General features: G+C 38.7%; 1 protein-coding gene across 2 annotated transcripts; it reads right to left on the bottom strand.

The window, feature by feature from the left end:
* Window positions 1–1,245: 1,245 nt before the first annotated feature.
* kiaa0513 (KIAA0513) lies at window positions 1,246–20,054 on the bottom strand. Of its 2 annotated transcripts, XM_083552115.1 has the most exons (13): window positions 19,619–20,054; window positions 12,522–12,916; window positions 11,915–12,014; window positions 11,563–11,636; window positions 10,886–10,956; window positions 10,335–10,539; window positions 10,140–10,180; window positions 8,169–8,247; window positions 7,577–7,654; window positions 6,933–6,962; window positions 3,626–3,706; window positions 3,365–3,459; window positions 1,246–2,862 (listed from the first exon to the last, which is right to left on the bottom strand). In XM_083552115.1, the coding sequence occupies exons 2-13, from the start codon at window positions 12,881–12,883 to the stop codon at window positions 2,813–2,815; spliced, it is 1,266 nt and encodes a 421-aa protein (XP_083408241.1). In that variant the 5' UTR covers window positions 12,884–12,916; window positions 19,619–20,054; the 3' UTR covers window positions 1,246–2,812. The 2 variants fall into 2 exon arrangements, with proteins under 2 accessions (XP_083408241.1, XP_083408242.1); XM_083552116.1 differs by lacking the exon at window positions 6,933–6,962 and having other exon boundaries at window positions 19,619–20,049.
* Window positions 20,055–20,532: the final 478 nt, after the last annotated feature.

Raw genomic sequence — 20,532 nt, 5'->3', positions numbered from 1 at the left:
TGCTATGTGTCAGTGACCCATGCAGACAGGTCATGGCAAGGTCAATAGGTCAAAGTCTATCAGGAGCCATTTGTGCAACTTGTGCAAGGTCAAAGTCTGTCTGGCTTGTTGTGAACTTCAGCAGAACACGGAGTATTGAGGAAACAGATGGTTTAAGTTGAGCGCAGTTCTCTGCTTTGAGGCTGCTGTGTACATGTAAATGGACAAAAAAAAAAAAAAACTCTATGAAAGTTCCAACATATTGTTGTGATCATTATGTAAATACAAATATGGCACACATATTTTGAAACTGCCTAAAGTCATTTTATCTATTGTGACTGGAATTAAAAAATCGTGTTACCCCAGGAAGAGACCACCCAGATTACTGCTTTACACTTTTTATTAAAGAAGTCTTTATTACGAACTTTATTACGGGAATTACAGAATTTCCTTTCCTAAGTCAACTTTTAAACATTGCATCAGCTAGATGACAGAATAGAAATATAGAAGCGTTTCAGTGCTCATGAGACGGAGATACCCATTAGAAATAAACAGGTTGAATCAGCATGCTAAGGAGAGTGGCGAGCGAGGGGAAAGTGCAGGATGTGATTACTGTGTGGTGATACATGAGAAAAGAAGCATTTGCGAAGCTCCAGGTCTGGCACTAATTAGCAGTGTTTGAGTTCTTGCTGTGTGACACCAAGCGTTGGCGCTTCACAGCTCATGACTGTGTGTCCAATCAGTGCAGGCCAGTGTGACTGCTGTTTGTTTACTCTCTCAGTCAGCCGTGGCAGCCATTTGGCAGCTCCCTCAACCAACGAATCTTAAGCGCTCCCACATTGAGCAGCCTCGGCCTGGTCACACTCACCAGCACATAAAAACACATGTTCATAAAATGACACACACAATATAAAGAAATAGCTGGTGAGGAAACATGAATCAGCAATAAAGAAAGAACAACTTGGTGTTATACATTTTTTTTTAAATGTAATTATTGTAATTATGTATAATTCCACTCAAAAGATTAGCGGATCCGTTTTGAGTCTGGTTTCTCTTAAGGTTTCTTCCTAATGTTATCTTAGAGAGTTTTTTCCTTGCCACTGTTGCATTTGGCTTGATGTTTAAAGATCTATATCTACATCTGGATTCAGTAAAAAAAATAACATTTTGTGGAAATTTCAATTGCCAAAATGTGGTGTACAAATAAAACTGAATTAAAGGAAATATATGACCACAATATTTTGATTGCAGTAAAGTTAAATAAACTAAGGGTTAGACATCTTTTTATTACAAACACATCATAGACATGGTCTGCAGGTACATTAGAGCAGGAAATACGAGGGTAGAAAAGCTAAGCGTCCACAGACTTACATTTGAAAGAAACAAAAGGTTTGCAAAAAGCACACTTTTTAATACATCCACATATACACCTTATATAAATTAACATTATACAATCCAGCAATCCCTTTTTAAACCAATCATTTGTTGCAATGCAATCTGCAATATTATGTCATAAAATCTCTGTATTTACACACTGAATCAATATTTTCAGCAATCTTCCTAAAAACACCACACTTTGTTTAACATTCTCCTTTACTGCTCAGCAGCTAATATGGAGTAACACGAGCGCCCTCTATTGCCTGGATATGGCACTACACTACAGTGAAACTGAACTACGATTCCACATGCACACTGAACACAGGACAGCACTGCACCACACTTCAACAGCCGTTACACAGCACTACAGCTTGTATTAATCTAGCACTAAACAATTAGAACTACTCCATAAACATAGCAAACACAGAGTTGAATGTAGCTTTACATAGATTACAAACAAATGCAAAACAACCTAAAACATCTTATACTACCACACACTAAAGGCACTTCAGACAGACTTGGATTTTAACCGACTGGGGGCTCACGCACCACATGAATAATACAGGGAGTATTTAATACTGTTCTGCACACAAATGATACAGGGTTCGCATTTCTAGGAAAAATAATGACACTATAAACAGTTTGTAAATGCTAATTCTGTGATAACAGATGTCTTATGGAAGGCTGTTTATGCATAATTCAATCTTAAAATGTTTTACACACACACACACACACACACACACACACACACACACACACACACACACACACACACACACACACACACTATCATATGCTCTCTCTTACCCAACACAATATACACTATCAATCATACCCCCTTTAACACACTATCAAAACTCTCTAACACAATCATATTCTCACACACACACTATCAATCCTCTTACGCACACTGTCGCACTTTGGGACAGGTCTGATAGGTCTGTACACATAGGTATCTGATAACACGTTCGAGAGTATGATAGACTGCGTCACATGTCAAGTTTGAATTACAGCCAGGTTAGATAGAACTGCATTTTGTAGACATTTACAGTTAACCTCAGCTCAATACAGATAGTTTCAGTATCAGCTTAGCTGAATAGGATACTGAGTATATTATATATTCTTTTATTGGCTGACACTGAACCACAGAGAGCATAGCTGATATTTTAGGTACTGATATGCATCTTAAAACATAGAATTTGTATAATGCTGCAGCACAGCAGACGTGTACTGAGTTATAGTGAGCAGCACTGGAATAAGTGCAATGTCCTTAACCACCTCATAGATATGTTACCTTAGGTGCTGGACTTTTGCTAATTTGTTCAAATGAAGGTGGGTTGTAGCAGTGCTCAATAGGACAAAATGAGCTTCCACCTGGAGCTGTACGGTGTTACACATCAGGGAACCGAACAGTAGGACAGAACAGGAGGATGGTTTAGTCCTCTGGGGCCGCCATTCACTCCACAGCCATTTGTTCAATATGATCGCTCAGCAACTTGTATTGCTCTAAAATGGGAAACGAAAAAAAAAACCTAATTTTCAGAGGATAATCTTATACCTATATACTGAAAACTGTACATAAAAAAAGCTGATGTAAGCATATAGATTTTCTTGTTCTCTTTCAAGGACTTCGATTCACAATATACTAATACTAAACATCCTTTTAACACACTTAGTACTGTTTGACTCTCTCGTATACAGTTGTAGTAGAGTAATGATTTATAATCTCACTCTCTGGTGTGCTCGAGAGTCTGGTTCCTCTCAAGATTTCTACCTTGAGGGATTTTTTCCTCACTCCTGTCACCTCTGGCTTGATCAAGGAAAGATCTATATAGTTAGTTCTTTTCTAAAAACTACTTTGGGACAATGTCTATTGTTTAAAGTGTTACACAATTTAATTAGAAAAATTGTAACATTGTTTTACAATCATCATTTTAACAAAAGGTTTTTGGAATGTCACAATTTAATGGTGTGTGTGTGTGTGTGTGTGTGTGTGTGTGTCCTTCACCTTCATTCAAATGTCCGATAATCGCCTGCTTCTTGAGGAAATCATTGCAGAGCTTCTTACTTAATCCAAAGGCAAGCATATTATGGGTGAAGGTCCTATAAGCACACCACATGTAATAGAAACCTTTATGACCGCATTTACAAACATTTATTACAGACACACACAAAAAAAAAAAACTGCCTGTAATTTGTACATTTTAATCTCAATACTAAATTTACTTTATATCCAAAGTGTAACCATTTTAGGCAAATTGTCACTTACCCCAGCTGTCCAAAGGTGATGTTTTCTTCAATCCTGGAGCTGTCGTCTTTCTCTTCCTGGGTCATATGACACCACTTTTCCCTAAGGAGGTTGAAAGCAGAGGTCAAGCCTCAGGGTTGGAGGTCATTCACAGTGATTTTATGGAAAGCCAACAAAGGAGGGGAAAAATGCACAGCCAGGGTGTACATATTCACCATCAGTGCATTTTAAATAATAATTCTTTTCTTAGAATTAACTCCATAGCAAGGTGTTTTGAGCAAAAAGAATAATGAGCAATGATAAAACATTGCAAAAGGCCAGACAGATGACATAATAAAGTGTCATGCATACATAGTTAAGCAAAGCTTATCAGTTAACCCAATTTTAGCAGGGTGTTGTTAGAAGATTATGTCAGGGTTAATAATGAACCACCATAAAGTAAAATTTATTCAGCAAATGAGGAAAAAAATATTTCATTTCCTCTAACATTTCATCCAAGATTCCTAAAGCTGGTTTTGTATTATAAAGTAAACATTTACTCCTCATAATAAATCTTCTTTAAGTCAAAGAGATTAAGCATGTGATACTCAGCAGCTGAACTGGATTTAGAGACAATAGAGTGATCATAAATCCTTTTAGAACAATTTCTAAACTCCAGCCTTCGGTGATTACACGCCCAAGTTGCTGATCTGACTCAAACATCTGATCTAATAGATTATAAATGGTCTCAGTAAAGGGAGTTAAAATTAACTAAGAAAGAGGAAACTGTCTTCAAAAGGAGACGACACCCAGCATGCAGATGACCTGCACAGTACGCAGCAAGCATGCAACGACATGTATGCGTGGATCAACATGAAGTGCACACAGGTAAAGCAGAGGCCTGAGACAAAAGCCCAGACACTACTATCCAGAAAACATGGCCTCGGGATTCAAAGCAATTGCTGAATCATTCCTTTAATCCTTTGCAAATACTGTTGGCATCAGAATCAAAGAAATCCATTATGAGAAAAGTCGGGAAAGTTTTAATGAGAGACGTAATATTTATTTGAGCCAAACCTGTAAATTTGACACAAAATAGACTCAAAGGCAGTGGTTGCTAAAGCTGCTGTATTTACTAATATAATATTTAATAAAAATAAAAAAATTATATATATTTATATATATATATATATATATATATATATATATACACACAGTGAGGAAAATAAGGATTTGAACACCCTGCTATTTTGCAAGTTCTCCCATTTAGAAATCATGGAGGGGTCTGAAATTGTCATCGTAGGTGCATGTCCACTGTGAGAGACATAATCTAAAAAAAAATCCAGAAATCACAATGTATGATTTTTAAACTATTTATTTGTATGATACAGCTGCAAATAAGTATTTGAACACCTGAGAAAGTCAATGTTAATATTTGGTACAGGAGCCTTTGTTTGCAATTACAGGTCAAACGTTTCCTGTAGTTTTTCACCAGGTTTGCACACACTGCAGGAGGGATTTTGGCCCACTCCTCCACACAGATCTTCTCTAGATCAGTCAGGTTTCTGGCCTGTCGCTGAGAAACACGGAGTTTGAGCTCCCTCCAAAGATTCTCTATTGGGTTTAGGTCTGGAGACTGGCTAGGCCACGCCAGAACCTTGATATGCTTCTTACAGAGCCACTCCTTGGTTATCCTGGCTGTGTGCTTTGGGTCATTGTCATGTTGGAAGACCCAGCCTCGACCCATCTTCAATGCTCTAACTGAGGGAAGGAGGTTGTTCCCCCAAAATCTCGCAATACATGGCCCCGGTCATCCTCTCCTCAATACAGTGCAGTCGCCCTGTCCCATGTGCAGAAAAACACCCCCAATGCATGATGCTACCACCCCCATGCTTCACAGTAGGGATGGAGGATACTCCTCCTGTGTAGTTCTGGGCTTATTTCTCACCTTCCTTAGGATCATTGAGACCCCACGAGGTGAGATCTTGCATGGAGCCCCAGTCCGAGGGAGATTGACAGTCATGTTTAGCTTCTTCCATTTTCTAATGATTGCTCCAACAGTGGACCTTTTTTCACCAAGCTGCTTGGCAATTTCCCCGTAGCCCTTTCCAGCCTTGTGGAGGTGTACAATTTTGTCTCTAGTGTCTTTGGACAGCTCTTTGGTCTTGGCCATGTTAGTAGTTGGATTCTTACTGATTGTATGGGGTGGACAGGTGTCTTTATGCAGCAAACGACCTCAAACAGGTGCATCTAATTTAGGATAATAAATGTAGTGGAGGTGGACATTTTAAAGGCAGACTAACAGGTCTTTGAGGGTCAGAATTCTAGCTGATAGACAGGTGTTCAAATACTTATTTGCAGCTGTATCATACAAATAAATAGTTAAAAAATCATATATTGTGATTTCTGAATTTTTTTTTTTAGATTATGTCTCTCACAGTGGACATGCACCTACGATGACAATTTCAGACCCCTCCATGATTTCTAAGTGGGAGAACTTGCAAAATAGCCGGGTGTTCAAATACTTATTTCCTCACTGTATATATATTTTTTATGTTTTATTTTTTTATTAACAAAAATCTTGTATAATTTGCTTTCAATCAATCATTTGGGATGTGCTACTGAAAGACCTTTTTTGTTTACATGAAAGACCTTTCTTTGAAGAAAATCACATGATACTTCTTCCAGTTAAACATGGAATATTCCAAATATATCATGGGCGGGGAGATGTTGTCAGATAACAGTGGAAAGCTGTTAAACTAAAATATGAATTTATATAACCTGCAATAGCTGACTTAAATAACTGCTTGGTAAATGCCTGAGAAGTTGTATGTGTTCACATAATAATGCCTAAACAATACAATACCTAGAAATACGAACTTTAAGTACTAAGTTAAAGTTTCGTTTTAGTAAACTGGGCCACACTTATCTTTACATGATGTTGAGGTTTTACTTTATATGTGTGATATATTAGTGAGACACACAGTTGTAGAATCACTCATACTTTAGTGCAATGAATATAACCAGAATATAATTGCAACGCAGTCTGCCTTTTTTTTTGGCTCATTCTGTTATCAGTATAGTGCACGACTTCCTGCCAGGCTCACACACCACAAAAAAGTATGATGACTCTGCAGTTTTCTGTGCAAACAGTATTATTCTACTACACACTATGAATATGTAAAATATAACCTCAAGCTTGACTAAAACGTCCTTTATACCCTTTTCCTGACCTTCTCTTTGCTCTATTCCTATTGAGTCCTATTGCTACATTGCTATAGTTTTTCTTTCTCTGGGGCCTTTTTCTGTCTAGTGGTGTCCTGTGCAGCAGACAGAATGAACGACAGACCTCTCGTCTTTCTTCTCCTCAGCTGTCCGCCTGTGTGAGGCAGCAAGGCACATGAAGATAAAGAGTTAAAGTTGCATGCAGAAAGAGAAAGAAAGAGAGAGAGAGAGAGAAGGAAAGAGAGGGAAAGAAAGGCCATTGGTGCAGCGGTGTCTACTACAAAGACAGAGTGAGCTCAGAGAGCAAGGCAAGAATCAGACATTACTGAAAATACCGCAAGTATGTAGAACACGCTGACAAACACACGTGCACACACACTTTTCTCACCTAGACAGATGACGTGCCTACTACCAGTTACCGAAAAATCCTCACTTAATGTTAACAGTGCAATTTCATGACCTTAGTCTTTAACACTTGTTCACAAACATCACATGGTTTGAAATGTTTATAGAGTTACACCCAGGTTTTACACACCTCGTGGCAATTCCAGTTCTAAAAGCCACTGCTTGAACAAACCTGAAGCAACCAGTTATCCTTTTATTATGAATGAGGTGTGTAAGAAAAGGAGCACAGTGGTGACAAAAGGTGAGGCAATGTAGATATGCATACCTTGTACATACAAGTCCGAAAAACTCTTTTTAACTACCTAATCAGAAGCATATTAAATATTTTACTGTCATTTTAAAAATATACGTATATATTCTTACCTTGTGGTGGGAGACCTCTTGTTCCTCTCACAGTGCACAGCATCAAAAAATGCAGCATTCCAAAATCTTAACGTTTGCCTTTAAAGAAGAGCAACATGAACCGTGTCAAGGACCTGGATCATATTCTTGTGGTCAGACTTAGTAAGAAGTAACTTAAGGATGAGGTCATTGTTAAATAAAATGGTTACCAGTTAGTTCTTAAAAAAAAAAAAAAAAAAAAAAAAAAAAAAAAAAAAAAAAAAGGCATACCCTGAGGTGTTTCATTCATTTTCTAGCATAGAAAATCGCCAAGAATTAAATTCTTATCATTATTGAAAAAGATATTTTATTTTTAGTATTTTTACATTATGATAATTGTAGAATGGTAAATATCCAACGCCATATGAACAATACGATTTAAGAATTTAATAGCACATTTGCATAAAAGTGGATAAGAGTCAGCAGAAAAGTAGTGTGTATCAAACCTGACTTTTGACTATTCACATGACTATCCTCATAAAGATTCTTGGTCACATGATAGATACACAATGAACACTTAAGATACAGCTTAGATAAAAAACAACAACCCTGAATCATCGAATAAACCACATACCAGATTGGTTGCTGTTTAAGGTGTGTGTACAAGTAGATCTTCTCCCCTTTTTTCTTGTCTGGGGATTCAGGTGGCAATACTGTAGCAAATAAGGACACACATTAATTGACATTTACATACTCCTCATTAGCGGAATAGTTTGGGTCTCAGAATATATGCGGGAGTGCCGCAAGGATGTATTTACAGGCATGGACTGCTCATTAAGAGCAATCCAGCATGAAAGTCAGCATTAGAGGCATCCTTTAAGGTTCACTACAGGTGAAAACAAACACACGGAGAGCTCTATAATTCAGGACTGCACAACCAAAAGGAATTTATCACGTTTAATGTGAACACGCTCTAAAGTTACATTTATCCCGGACATGTTACTACAATTATTTTGGCTGTCTGTCTCACACACACCAGTACAGAAATTTTTTAACACCTGCTACCATACCAAGCCCTGTCTATCCTGTTCTTTCATTTCATTTGCACAATTCAGTGATGCATTAACTCCAAAGGAATCCATTCATCCATTACACATCTCTAATTATCTTTATTTAAATAAAATTATGTGTTGTATGTATGTGCAATTTGGTACAGATCAGTAGTTCAGGTATCTGGGACAAGCAGATGTTGTGTCCAGGCTTTCCGTTGAATGGAAGTAGACTGAGTGAGTAGACCGAAAAAAGAAAAAAAAAGAAAAACCCTACTTCTTATCAAAATGTGCAAAAATTAAATGTTTTCCTTTGGTTTATACTATGGTCTGCCTGATTATGAGCCAGAATTAAAACTCATTTGAAGATTCCAACGCACACCTTCCAGCCATTTAGAATAAAGTATCAGAATTAGATTACCATTTTAAAAGATTGCACTGCCTTATAAACAATAGTTACAGAGGCATAGAGACATGCTTTATTTCTGTTTATAATATACAGAGGGCAGAATTTTAAATCTAACTAATGTAAATAAAATAACTAACAAATATTAAGTTACTGCTGGCAAATAATAATTGTATAAGTGGCATAAATTATGGCACCCTGTGCATTAGCATTAGGTCAGCAAAAAAAGGGCATTAGCTCCTGTTGCCGAGAACCACACACAATGGCAAGGTGTGGTTTAACTGGCAGTAGAATGATATTTCAGAACCAGGTACACGTTGCATGTTATTAGCCCTACCCCAACGTTAACTCAGTACAATGCATATCTTCATATAACTCTCCTACTTATTAAACACAGTTTACTAACTGTCAAACAAATTGAGAGAAAAGACATTAGACACTAGTGTAGACACTATTTTGGCTCAGAAAAGATCTATTTCATATACTGCAAGGAGAAAACAGTTTGACAAAATGTTGGACAGAACACTGCAATCAGCCCAAATACAAGGATGAAATAATCATTTGGCATCAACATGTTTTATACAATGCCAGCTACTAACATAAAACCTCGGATTAGAAAACACCATCATTCCAGTTAATATACCCATATTACCGCTATATCTTTTATATGAATATTTATCATATAGTTAGCACAATTTTACTGCAACTACCTTAGGCCGAGGTTGCAAAGCATTACATTGCACAATAAACTTCATTCCAAATACAGTCCATACTGTTGCCAACATCTTCTATATACTTTGTTATATTTTTTCACGTTGTTTATATTTTAGGTTTCCCAATTGTATACAAGTACAATATTGGTTTATGTAAATGTAAACATTACTTGGCAGCAAGAGTAGAGTTTTTACTTGGCCATTAGACTTCATTAATCCAGCTCTAAACTGGGCAAATAGAATAAAATCAAATATGCTGCCCTGAGATAGCAATCAAACATGCAATCTCTTGTCATGCATTTAAGTAAATTGTGTTGTAAATAAAGCTAGGCTCAACTTTGGCCCAAGAAGAGTCAGTGACTTCCTTTGTCTGGTGTGAATTCTAAGTAAAAGTCATAGAACAGGACATAAAATAAAACAAATAAATAATTGTGTACCTGGTGTTTTAGGTTTGCTGTCTGTTGGACTTTCTGTCTCTCTGTGGACAAAACAAAAAGTCTGAGAGAGCATAACTATAATACTTGTATATAAACCAAGGTCCATTAGTCATTGAAGTGATTTGAACATGCAGCATTTTAACAGGTCTTAGTAAATACAGGTAATGTCTAAATGACATGTGTGATGCTCCTCACTCGTTTTTTCGGGCAGCCGGTCCTCTGAGTTTGCTCTCCAGGCCTCCAAAAAAACTCTTCATATCCGTCTTAGCTGTCGTATTTTTCAACAATTTCTCGGCGACGTCTTTCTTGCCGGAGAGCCAGACCTTGCTGCTGCGCAGGTATGAGTCCAAACCTGCGCTCGGCTTCTCCAGGAGCTCTGTAGGTGACAGTTGTATCTTCCCTGGGAAACGAAGGATTGTGTGCCGTATGTGAACGATTGTATAGAAAAGTGATCCCAAACCAAAAGACTGATAGTCCAAAACAACTTAATTCCTTTGAGGGGCAAGGAGAGAAGCTTAAGCCCTTAAATAAGGTACAAATAACTGAGATTGAAAAGGAAATTAGAATTATAGTATAAAAAATAAAAAAAAATTCCAAGGTTTCGAAAAGACAATTTGTAAGTGTGTAATATTTCTATGTAATGCCAATTTAGTGACAATTCTAATCGGTCATACCTTTTTTCCATTTGTGTCACCCTCGTATTAAATTAAAATACCATACATGACTGATCAAGATTTCTTCCTTACCAATGTAAAAGTACGTGAAGCACATGGTCATTAAGTGCTTGGCAGGGCTGTAGTCATCCATCTGGTAGCATCTGACAGTCAAAACAGAGATCAGCAGAAGGTCATGGTAGTAATGCAAAATCAAATTCAACCCACGCACATACTGTACGTATACAAATATTGACTTTAGAGGAAAGCTTCAGGAAATGAACTTGTGGAATGAGTGCCAGCAAAGCTGCACGAATGTTTGTCCAAATAAAACGTAAATAAACCCGCCTTCCACTCAGCGTGATCATCAGACTCCAATTTAGGACGAACTAACCAAGAGCTAACAGCAATATCATTTATCCTCAAGTCAGTATCAAACCACAGAGTCTGATTGCGCTGTAGGAGAAGCATGGGCCAGCACAGTGATTATCGTGCCTGGCATTTCAAAATAATTACATGGTTCACTTCCATAAATAATGCTTGCTGAGGGTTAAAACATACGGATTTATGTAATAAGGGAAAGCATACAAATGACGCACTAGAGAAAAGATATGCTTTTGCAATCTCGCTGTAATATTGCCTCTTACAGTGTGGTTCATTTATTCAGGTTGAGAGGAGGAAACGTGATGTTACTAAATGTTTATTGCCACACAACTGGCAGCTTGTCTCCAGAATCTCAGCCATGTGGAACAGATTTTTTGTGCACTTACTCGAACAGGACGACTGCAAACGACTGCACCAATCGGTAGAACGTCTGTTCGCTCACACACTTTGAGTTGCACCGCTGCAAGGAACCAAATATCTTTATTATATACAAAATCCTATACATTAATGACTCATATCATATATAATTCAGCTACACTGAAGCCAGCAACTTGCTTTTAACAGGGATGCGCATGGCAAGCATGATTTAACTATGTTTGTGTGTTCTCTGTTAGACCGAGTTTACTTGTCAAGAGCTACACAAGTGCTACAATGTACTGTGTGTATATACTAAGCGTAAACTTTTAGACCTGGTTTGAAGACCCCCCCGCCACCACACCCACATACACGTATACGCACCTGCACACTGACGTATTTTGCAAACCACTCCCTGGCCTTGCCATTTTCACCACTACACAATTCGCCAAAGCGTGCTTTCTCCTCCTGGCTAAAGTCCTCCCTAAATCAGACACACACACACACACACACACACACACACACACACACACACACACACACACACACACACACACACACACACACAGAAAAACATAGTAATCGATAGGTTAACAAAAGAATGTGACTATATATTGCATATATATATGGCCTTACTGATGTCTAAATATCATGGGTCCCATTACATGTTGATTTCAGACACAAACATATTTTAATTATTATAATCGAATACATCTCTTTAATATGTCTTAAGGGCCAATTTTAATAGCAATTTTACATGCAATTTCTGCTGATCCAACTTCTCACACTCTCATTAGCTGATAATCACATTCCCACAGTTTTACACTGTACATGCCCGCAAATTCGAAAGCTGCATAGTTTATTCCTCCACGTGCTTCTAGAATCTTTCACGAAGGGAAAAAAAGACTCAAAATTTGTCTTTATAATGTTACTTCGACATAAACATCCAAAAAAAGTTCCATAAAAACAGGCATCAACATCAATACCTCACCTTCCATTAAACAATTTCTCCACATAGACTTTCATAAATTCCCGCCGCTCTTCTACATCAGCGTCCTCAGCACTGTGATTGGATGATGAAGAGGAGCGACGAGAGTTGGAAGTGTGGGAGGGCGAATCAGTGGCCTCGTTCTCACTGTCTGCAGACTCCGTGGCATCGCTGTCTTCAGCGTCTTCCTCTCTTTCGTATACGGCTGGTTGTGGGGCCAAGGGCTTTGGAAGTGCACTTACAAACTCTGGGATGAGAGGTCCATCTGATAACAAGTCAGGATGACCAACGGCAGATGGTATGGTCACTTTTGTGCTGGAAGGTATATCAAAGTCTATAAGGTTTTCCACTGCAGGCCCCTCCATAGTGATACAAGGTTCACCACCCAGCAGTCTAACCTGAAGAAGCAACAGTAGCACACTCATTATATGATCATGCAGAAGGTTACATTTGAAACGATTGGCCAGTTTTGACAGTATAAATAACATTACACAATGCTAAGCATGTTTGCAAACTAAACCTCTTATGAAATATGAAATCTAGTCGGTTTCAAAAGGCTGTTGCAAAAGCCAGTACTTATGTCTGCGGTGAATAAAACCAGACTGCAGGGTTTCAGACGCTTTGTTGGCAAAAATAACCAAACCGATTCTCCAGATTAACTGATGCTCTTTAATCTCTCTTGCAGTGCTGTTCCACAGCCACAACACTCTGCCTTCCTTTAAAGAAACTCATTTATGGTAGAGTAGTACATATTGATAAGAGGATATGAATAGCACAGATAGTTTCTTTATTTTCTTCATGGAAACCTCTATTTCCTGTCATCTATTAATCTAAAACATGTGGCAACCTGGGAAAACCCTTCACCCTTGACATTTTGACATGATATTACATACAAAAACACACACAAAATTACACACACAAAAACGTGCACATACAGAGACATGAGCCTGCACATATACACACACTCACACAAACACTATACAGGTGGTCCTCTACTTACAATGGAGATTCATTACGACGACACCATTGTAAGTCAAAAATATCAAAGATAGTATTATGACTGTGACAGCCTTTCCTGGTTCATGCCGATTTATAATTTTCATATTCTGCTCTAAATTGATGGCTTTCCTTTTCTTTTTTTCACTACAAGCAGAAGACATAATTGGGCGCTTGGAAGACATGCTTTTAGCACTAAAATTGCTGTTTAAAACCATTTAAACTGGAAAAAACTTTCTACTTACATCGTACGCTGCTGCCTGCACGAAATGTTTTGTATTTGTTTTATTTTCTCGTATCGCTATCTTCATCGTAAGTCGAACCATTGTAACTCAGGGACCATCTGTACTGTGCAAAAATCTCCCACAAGCAAATAAATGCTGTACTTTTTTTGTTTGTTTTGTTTCTACAAAAATAAATGCACTTTGTGCAGTTTTATAAGGAAACGCTATAAGTTGCCGTGGGGAAGCCTAGTGTTTTTAAGGCATTAGACATTGGATCCAGGGTATGTGGACTCGAGAACTGAATATTCCAGGCTGCCCCCTTGGGCCCCTGAGGAAGGTCCTTAACCCCCATCTGTGCTCAGTTGTGGGAAATGGGGATAAAGTACTCCACCATGGACAGTCCCAAGCCAGGCTGAGAAAGCAGTAGAGTGGGCCTTGGTCTTTAAAAAATAATAGTAATAAGTTCTCTTGGATCTCTGGTGCCACTGCTTTTCTGGGGACTTTGACTCTGTTTTTGCAGGTAAACCCTGACAGACTTCATTAGGTTTTAGTCTGAAAGCAAACGAATACAAACTAAGGTAAGGTATTTTAGTTTCTTCCTGACACACAAACATTATATTTTTGTAATATGTAATGTTTAAGTAATCTAAAATATTTTCATTATCGATTTAATGATGTAAAAGTATTGCAGAATTATTAGAAACCAAAACCTGATCAAAGCCTGGAAGCCTTCACTGTATAAAGGAAATCACATGTAGCTAGCAAGTTTTCAGGCAGAATATATTTGTTAAATATCTTTCCTACCCTGCATTACTTTTTTCCTTCTATTTTGGTCACCTGCCAATTCCTACCTATTACTTAACTGCCCCGTATCATATGGTTGAAGGCTAATGTGTGTTTCTGGCAACATATATGAAGCCTTCTGAACACTTCCTTTTAAAGTACTGCACAGGGTAGTGTAACACACTAGAAGAAAAGTGCTATCAACCCTCTTACACACATCTGCTCACAGCTCACAGAGACTCATAACTGCCTAGAGAGGGAGTATAAAATCACTTCAACCATGAAAACAAAGCTAATATTGTTTATTGACTTTCTTTTTCCCCTGAACATTATACTTGCAGTTACAGTAGTTAAGTAGCTTTATTTGCACATTTGCAACAAGTAGTTTTTGAAGGTTTTGGGCTCATGATCATTTTAACAAATATCAATATTATTCTATCATGATGAAATGAGGAAAATGAGAAAAAAAAAATTTATAATGACATTATAGCCATAATAAATCATAGTACTAAGGGTACTTTTTAAAGGTAAATTTTTACACTTTTAATCAAAGGAAAATTAAAATGGAGCATTTTTTACTGGATTCATATTTTACATTGTAATTATTTAACTCAAGTACATGGTTTGTATACTTCGTCCTCCATTGTGAATATTTCACCATTTGGGGTAAATACATATTTTGGTTTGTCAAAATTGAGTCATCTAAGTATGTTCTAGGCAACCAGCCTTCGCTGATTGTTACCCAGTGAAAGCTGGGGTTTTCCTGTTCATACTATAATCTTGAAGCATATTTATTCATTCTGTTCCAAAACAATTCACTAATTATACATTTTTAAAAAAATCCTAAAAGCTGCTAAACTATAATCCCTCTCTAAGATTCATAATGGAGTCAGGAATAGCAGACCCTTTAGAACTGTCTAAGTAACTGAAGATGGCACTGAGATCACACAGTTATGTAAGGCAGTACACAGTGTGTGTGCAGAAGTGTGACTTGGCTAAGGCACATACACACAAAATGACAGATGAAAAAGCCTGAGGGCAAAAAGCAGCTAATATGTTGTCAGCTTTAGTTGGGGTTAATTACACATGACGTTAGAATGCCAACCTGCTGTTTCTTCTATAAAAACAGAAAGTCGGACACTATCTATAGAAAACACCCTTCAGTAACCCTCAATCCTCATCTCCATCCCACGCTCTCTCTATCCTCTGTCCAACAACGCCTCTGTGTGTGCGCCCCATGGCTACCAGCCCTTCAGATGAGAGGCTAGAAAGTGGGAGTGGTTGTGTGTGTGCCAAATCTGTGGGTTCTAAGCCAAAAAAAAAAAAAAAAGATCAGAGGGGGAAGGTAGATGGAGGGTGAGGAGCAGAGCGAGACAGGGAGAATAAATGGGTACAGAGAGAACGAGAGACGAAATAGCCTCTGGTGATTCAAGGTGGGGGAAAATTGGTTGTGTACTCAGCAGCAAGCAAGGTCAGAATGTACAGGCTTTAAAAATAAGGGGGTTTTCAGAAATGCTGCTCTCTGCATTACCACGCTGATTGCAGATTAGATTAGAACATTTCAAAACATCAAATTTATTTTACAAGCAAAATATACAAGAAAATATAAGCATAAAGGCTTAATACTTTTAAAAACTCTAGGGTTTTGGGCATTAAGGAAATATTTGCTTACTATAGAGTAGTTTATAGGATAGCGATGCATGTGCACCGTTACACAACATGTTCATTCGCTTCCCCTGCGGAAATCCTATTCATCTCATCACTCAAATCATCTGTGTCATTAAGGCAAGGCATTTTTTTTTGCTCTGTTACATAGTGCTATACAAAGCATCTGCATAAATGGATTTTCATTGACATTACCGCTGGGTAATGTGAGTTTTCAATAGGATCTTCTTCTTCTTCTTCTTTCGGCTGCTCCCATTAGGGGTTCGCCACAGCAGATCATCCGTCTCCATACCACCCTGTCCTCTACATCTGCCTCTTTCACACCAACTACCTGCATGTCTTCCCTCACCACATCCATGAACCTCCTCCTTGGCCTTCCTCTTTTCCTCCTACCTGGTGGCTCCATCTTCAGCATTTTTCTACCAATATAATTCATGTCCCTTCTCTGCACATGTCCAAACCATCTCAATCTCGCCTCCCTCACCTTGTCACCACAACATCCTACATGGGCTGTCCCTCTAATAAACTCATTTCTAATCTTGTCCATCCTCATCACTCCCAACGAAAACCTTAACATCTTCAGCTCTGCTACCTCCAGCTCCACCTCCTGTCTTTTACTCAATGCCACTGTCTCTAATCCATACAACATCGCAGGTCTCACCACAGTCCTATAAACTTTCCCTTTCATTCTTGCAGATACCCTACTATCACAAATCACTCCTGTCACTCTTCTCCACCCACTCCACCCTGCCTGCACTCTTTTCTTTACTTCTCTAACACACTCTCCATTACTTTGCACTGTTGACCCCAGGTACCTGAACTCCTCCACCTTCTCCACCTCTTCTCCCTGCAACCGCATCACTCCACTGCCCTCCCTCTCATTCACACACATGTACTCTGTCTTACTCCTACTGACTTTCATTCCCCTTCTCTCAAGCGCATATCTCCACCTCTCCAGGCTCTTCTCAACCTGCTCTCTACTCTCACCACAAATCACAATATCATCTGCAAACATCATAGTCCAGGGAGACTCCTGTCTGACCTCGTCTGTCAACCTGTCCATCACCACTGCAAATAGGAAAGGGCTCAGGGCCGATCCTTGATGCAGTCCAACCTTCACCCTGAACCAGTCTGTCGTACCTACTGCACACTTCACTGCCGTCACATTGTCCTCATACATGTCCTGCACCACCCTCACATACTTCTCTGACACACCTGACTTCCTCATACAATACCACAACTCCTCTAGTCTGGATGAAATGACCTGGTTTTACATGTTGGATAAGGGTCTTTAATGACAGACCTGTGTTTGAAAAACATCTGTATGTCCTGTTTAGGTCATCAGTCATTCTGATCCAGGCTCATGAAGGAGTTGTGTTTGCATAAGAAGAAACAATTCCCAAAGTGAGCTTGAGGTAATGAAGAAATACTTGATGTCTTTTAGCATGTCCAGTCATGTTTCCCTATTGCTAAGACTATGTGTGCAGCCTTTAATACTGGTATCCTTTTTCCGTCCCCTTATTGGTGCATTTTTTTAATTTTATTTTGGTAAATAAATGTTCAAGCTGCCAGAACTCACTGTCTTTAGTCACAATAATTCTGCTAAATAATATGCCACATTAAAGCTGTTAAGAGCCAGTGATATGTGCCTATGTTCTTATTTTAAGACTGAACACGACCTTCATGTTTAGTGTATCTTTCACTTACAATTTATCTAGCTACAGCCTTGAAATAGAAACCACTGTAGAAACAGGGCTTCGTGATAAGTCTAAACACTACAGCAGCTGGGCACACAGAGCAGCAACCCGAGGACAAGATTTAAGATAAACGAAAATAGGATTATGTCTGGGACGGAAGTTCACTCTAGTGGTTAAAATAGTTAAACAATGCACTTCAACACTTCCTGCACTAATGGTGAAGCTAGTCACACAATTCCCAAACAGGAAAAGAAAAAGATGACTCTGTAAACGTGTAGAAAAATGTGATCCTATCCCCAGGTGTTTGAGGTCATGAACTCTCCTACTCAATAATAAATTGTAAATGTTTATTACAATCTTAACTATCAGTGATGATTTTAACCAGCATATTCATTCAAGAACAATGTAGCCTTCTAGATCAAATGTAGACAAATGTACTACAGTTTCTGACACATCATTTGTGGTGTTGCGATGAATCTGAAGTCTCTCCCGGATTCAAGCCAGGCAGAAACACACACTAAATGGAATACTCATGGGAATTATTATACGTCTGCATTTTGCCCTGCTTTGGACTGGATATAGTGTACAACCAGAGTGTTATCTCACCCTATACCCAGTGTTCCCAGGATAAGCTTCAGATCCAGCATGATTCTGATCAGTATAAATCAGCTACTGAAACTGATTGAATGAAAGAATGATTGTGCAATCTAAATTTCAGTAATTGAATAGAAATACTGGAATGTTTAAAGACCTCAAAACTAAATGAATGAATCCACATTCGAGAGCACAAAAAAAAAGAAAAGAAAAAAAAATCTATAAAGATGCGACATAAAAAATGAAATACTCTTAATTTCAAAGAAGTTTGTCCAAAAGAAAAAAAGCACACGTGTACCTTTCGGAGTGATATATAGTAATAAATAATATACATGTGTACTTTTAGGAGTATTTTTGTAGTAGTACTGTCTGTCTGTCTGTCTGTCTGTCTGTCTGTCTAAAACGTTCACGTGTAGATAGATAGATAGATAGATAGATAGATAGATAGATAGATAGATAGATAGATAGATATGCTTTTTAAACTCAAGTCATTATATATCCTTTTGCTTCTATATATAAAGAGTAGACAGACATAATTAAGACCCGCCCATTATGGGAAGCCCCGCCCATTATTCCCATCATACGCGATAAAACATCTCTGCTCCAGTATGCGTTCCAGAGCAGGTGAGATTCTGTGTAGTAATGACTCTTATTATATATTATATTATTAATCATACAAATAAACTGTTGCATATATGTAGATGTGCCGAGTGCGGTGTTAGAAGTCTTTTATTTTATTGCTCTATAAGTAAAAAGTCTATTTTACTGCGGATATTCCTCCATTCCTCCTGCGCGTTACTGCTCCCTCCCACTCTCCCTCTCTCCCAGTGCGCACTGTAAACAGCGACCTCTCTTCATTTGTAATGAAAAAAAAAAAGCATTACGATGCAACCAAACGCGAGACACGGAGCACAAAAAGAGGATGCGGTTGATGTTCACGGGTAAAATAAGTTACAGAGTGAACATCCTGCTGGTGTTCAGCGCGCGAGCACATCAGCTCCCGAGACAGCTGTCACCCTCAATCTAAACACTCACGCTGAGGAACCGAACATGAAGTCTCCTGCCAAAACAACATACACACAAGCGAAAGGTGTGCCAATGCCGTGCGCTGTCCCACCAAGTTGTATTCGCTGGAACTTACCCGAGAAACTCTGGTGAAGCTGCGCTCCTTGCTCACGATTGCGTTCTACGCTTGCCTCTTCGGTAGTCAACGCGCACGCATGCGCTGTGAGGCCGACAGTTCAGGAGGACGGGAATCCGATGACGCTAAGGAAATCACGTGATGCTCTTTTGCACACCGCATATTTGTTTACCTCGACGGCTAAGGAAGCTTCGCGGTGTTTACCCACCATTTCACCTAGTTATTTCTCTCTGTACCCCTTAACACCAGCGGTTCAACAGGGGAAAGCCTATGCCGTCTTATAAAGTGTCGTATAACAAGAAGGTAATAAGAAGAGCAATACAGCTTGTTACCCCAAACCCCAGAATACAGTATTGTTCACCACGTCACTGGTTCTAGACATATCAATCAGCCATAACATTTAAACCAACTGCCTAATATGTTTTAGGTTCCCCTCTGTGCTGCTAAAACAACTTTGACTCATGACCTCCCTAAGACCTCTAAAGGTGTGTTGTGGTATCTCTTCTATCCAGACGTTAGAAGCAGATCCTTTACACCCTGCAAGTTGCCAGGTGGGGCCTCCATATATTAGACTTGTTTGCCTAGCACATCCAACAGCTACTCAGTCGAATTAAGATCTGGTAGAATGATCATCATGCACAGCCAGCTGTGATACATGCCGTATTCTGACACCTTTTTGTCATGGCCAGCAACATTTTCATACATTTTTCTACAGTAGCTCTTTTATGAGATTAGGCAAGCCTTTACTCCCCATACTTGAGCCTTTACCCGGTTGTTGATTCACAAGTTATCCTTTCATGGACAACTATTTGTAGATTTGGGCCTCTGTAGATGTAGACCCAGTCCTCTAGTGTTCCCAATATAAGATATGTCAGAGCTTAGATCCTTGTCTATTTTTCCTGCTTCTAACACAT

This window comes from Silurus aristotelis, assembly GCF_946808225.1.
Source record: "Silurus aristotelis genome assembly, chromosome: 10".
NCBI classification, from domain to species: domain Eukaryota; kingdom Metazoa; phylum Chordata; class Actinopteri; order Siluriformes; family Siluridae; genus Silurus; species Silurus aristotelis.
Note: the sequence above shows the minus strand (reverse complement) of the source record. Positions and strands in the feature narration are given on the sequence as shown.

Coding starts and splice junctions, on each gene's coding strand:
- kiaa0513 (XM_083552115.1), bottom strand. CDS start 12,883: ATGGAGGGGCCTGCAGTGGAAAACCTTATAGACTTTGATATACCTTCC. Junction 6,963..7,576: donor AAGAGGTCTCCCACCACAAG/GTAAGAATATAT, acceptor TGCCTCACACAG/GCGGACAGCTGAGGAGAAGA. Junction 3,707..6,932: donor GAGGAGAAGAAAGACGAGAG/GTCTGTCGTTCA, acceptor CAACCTCCTTAG/GGAAAAGTGGTGTCATATGA.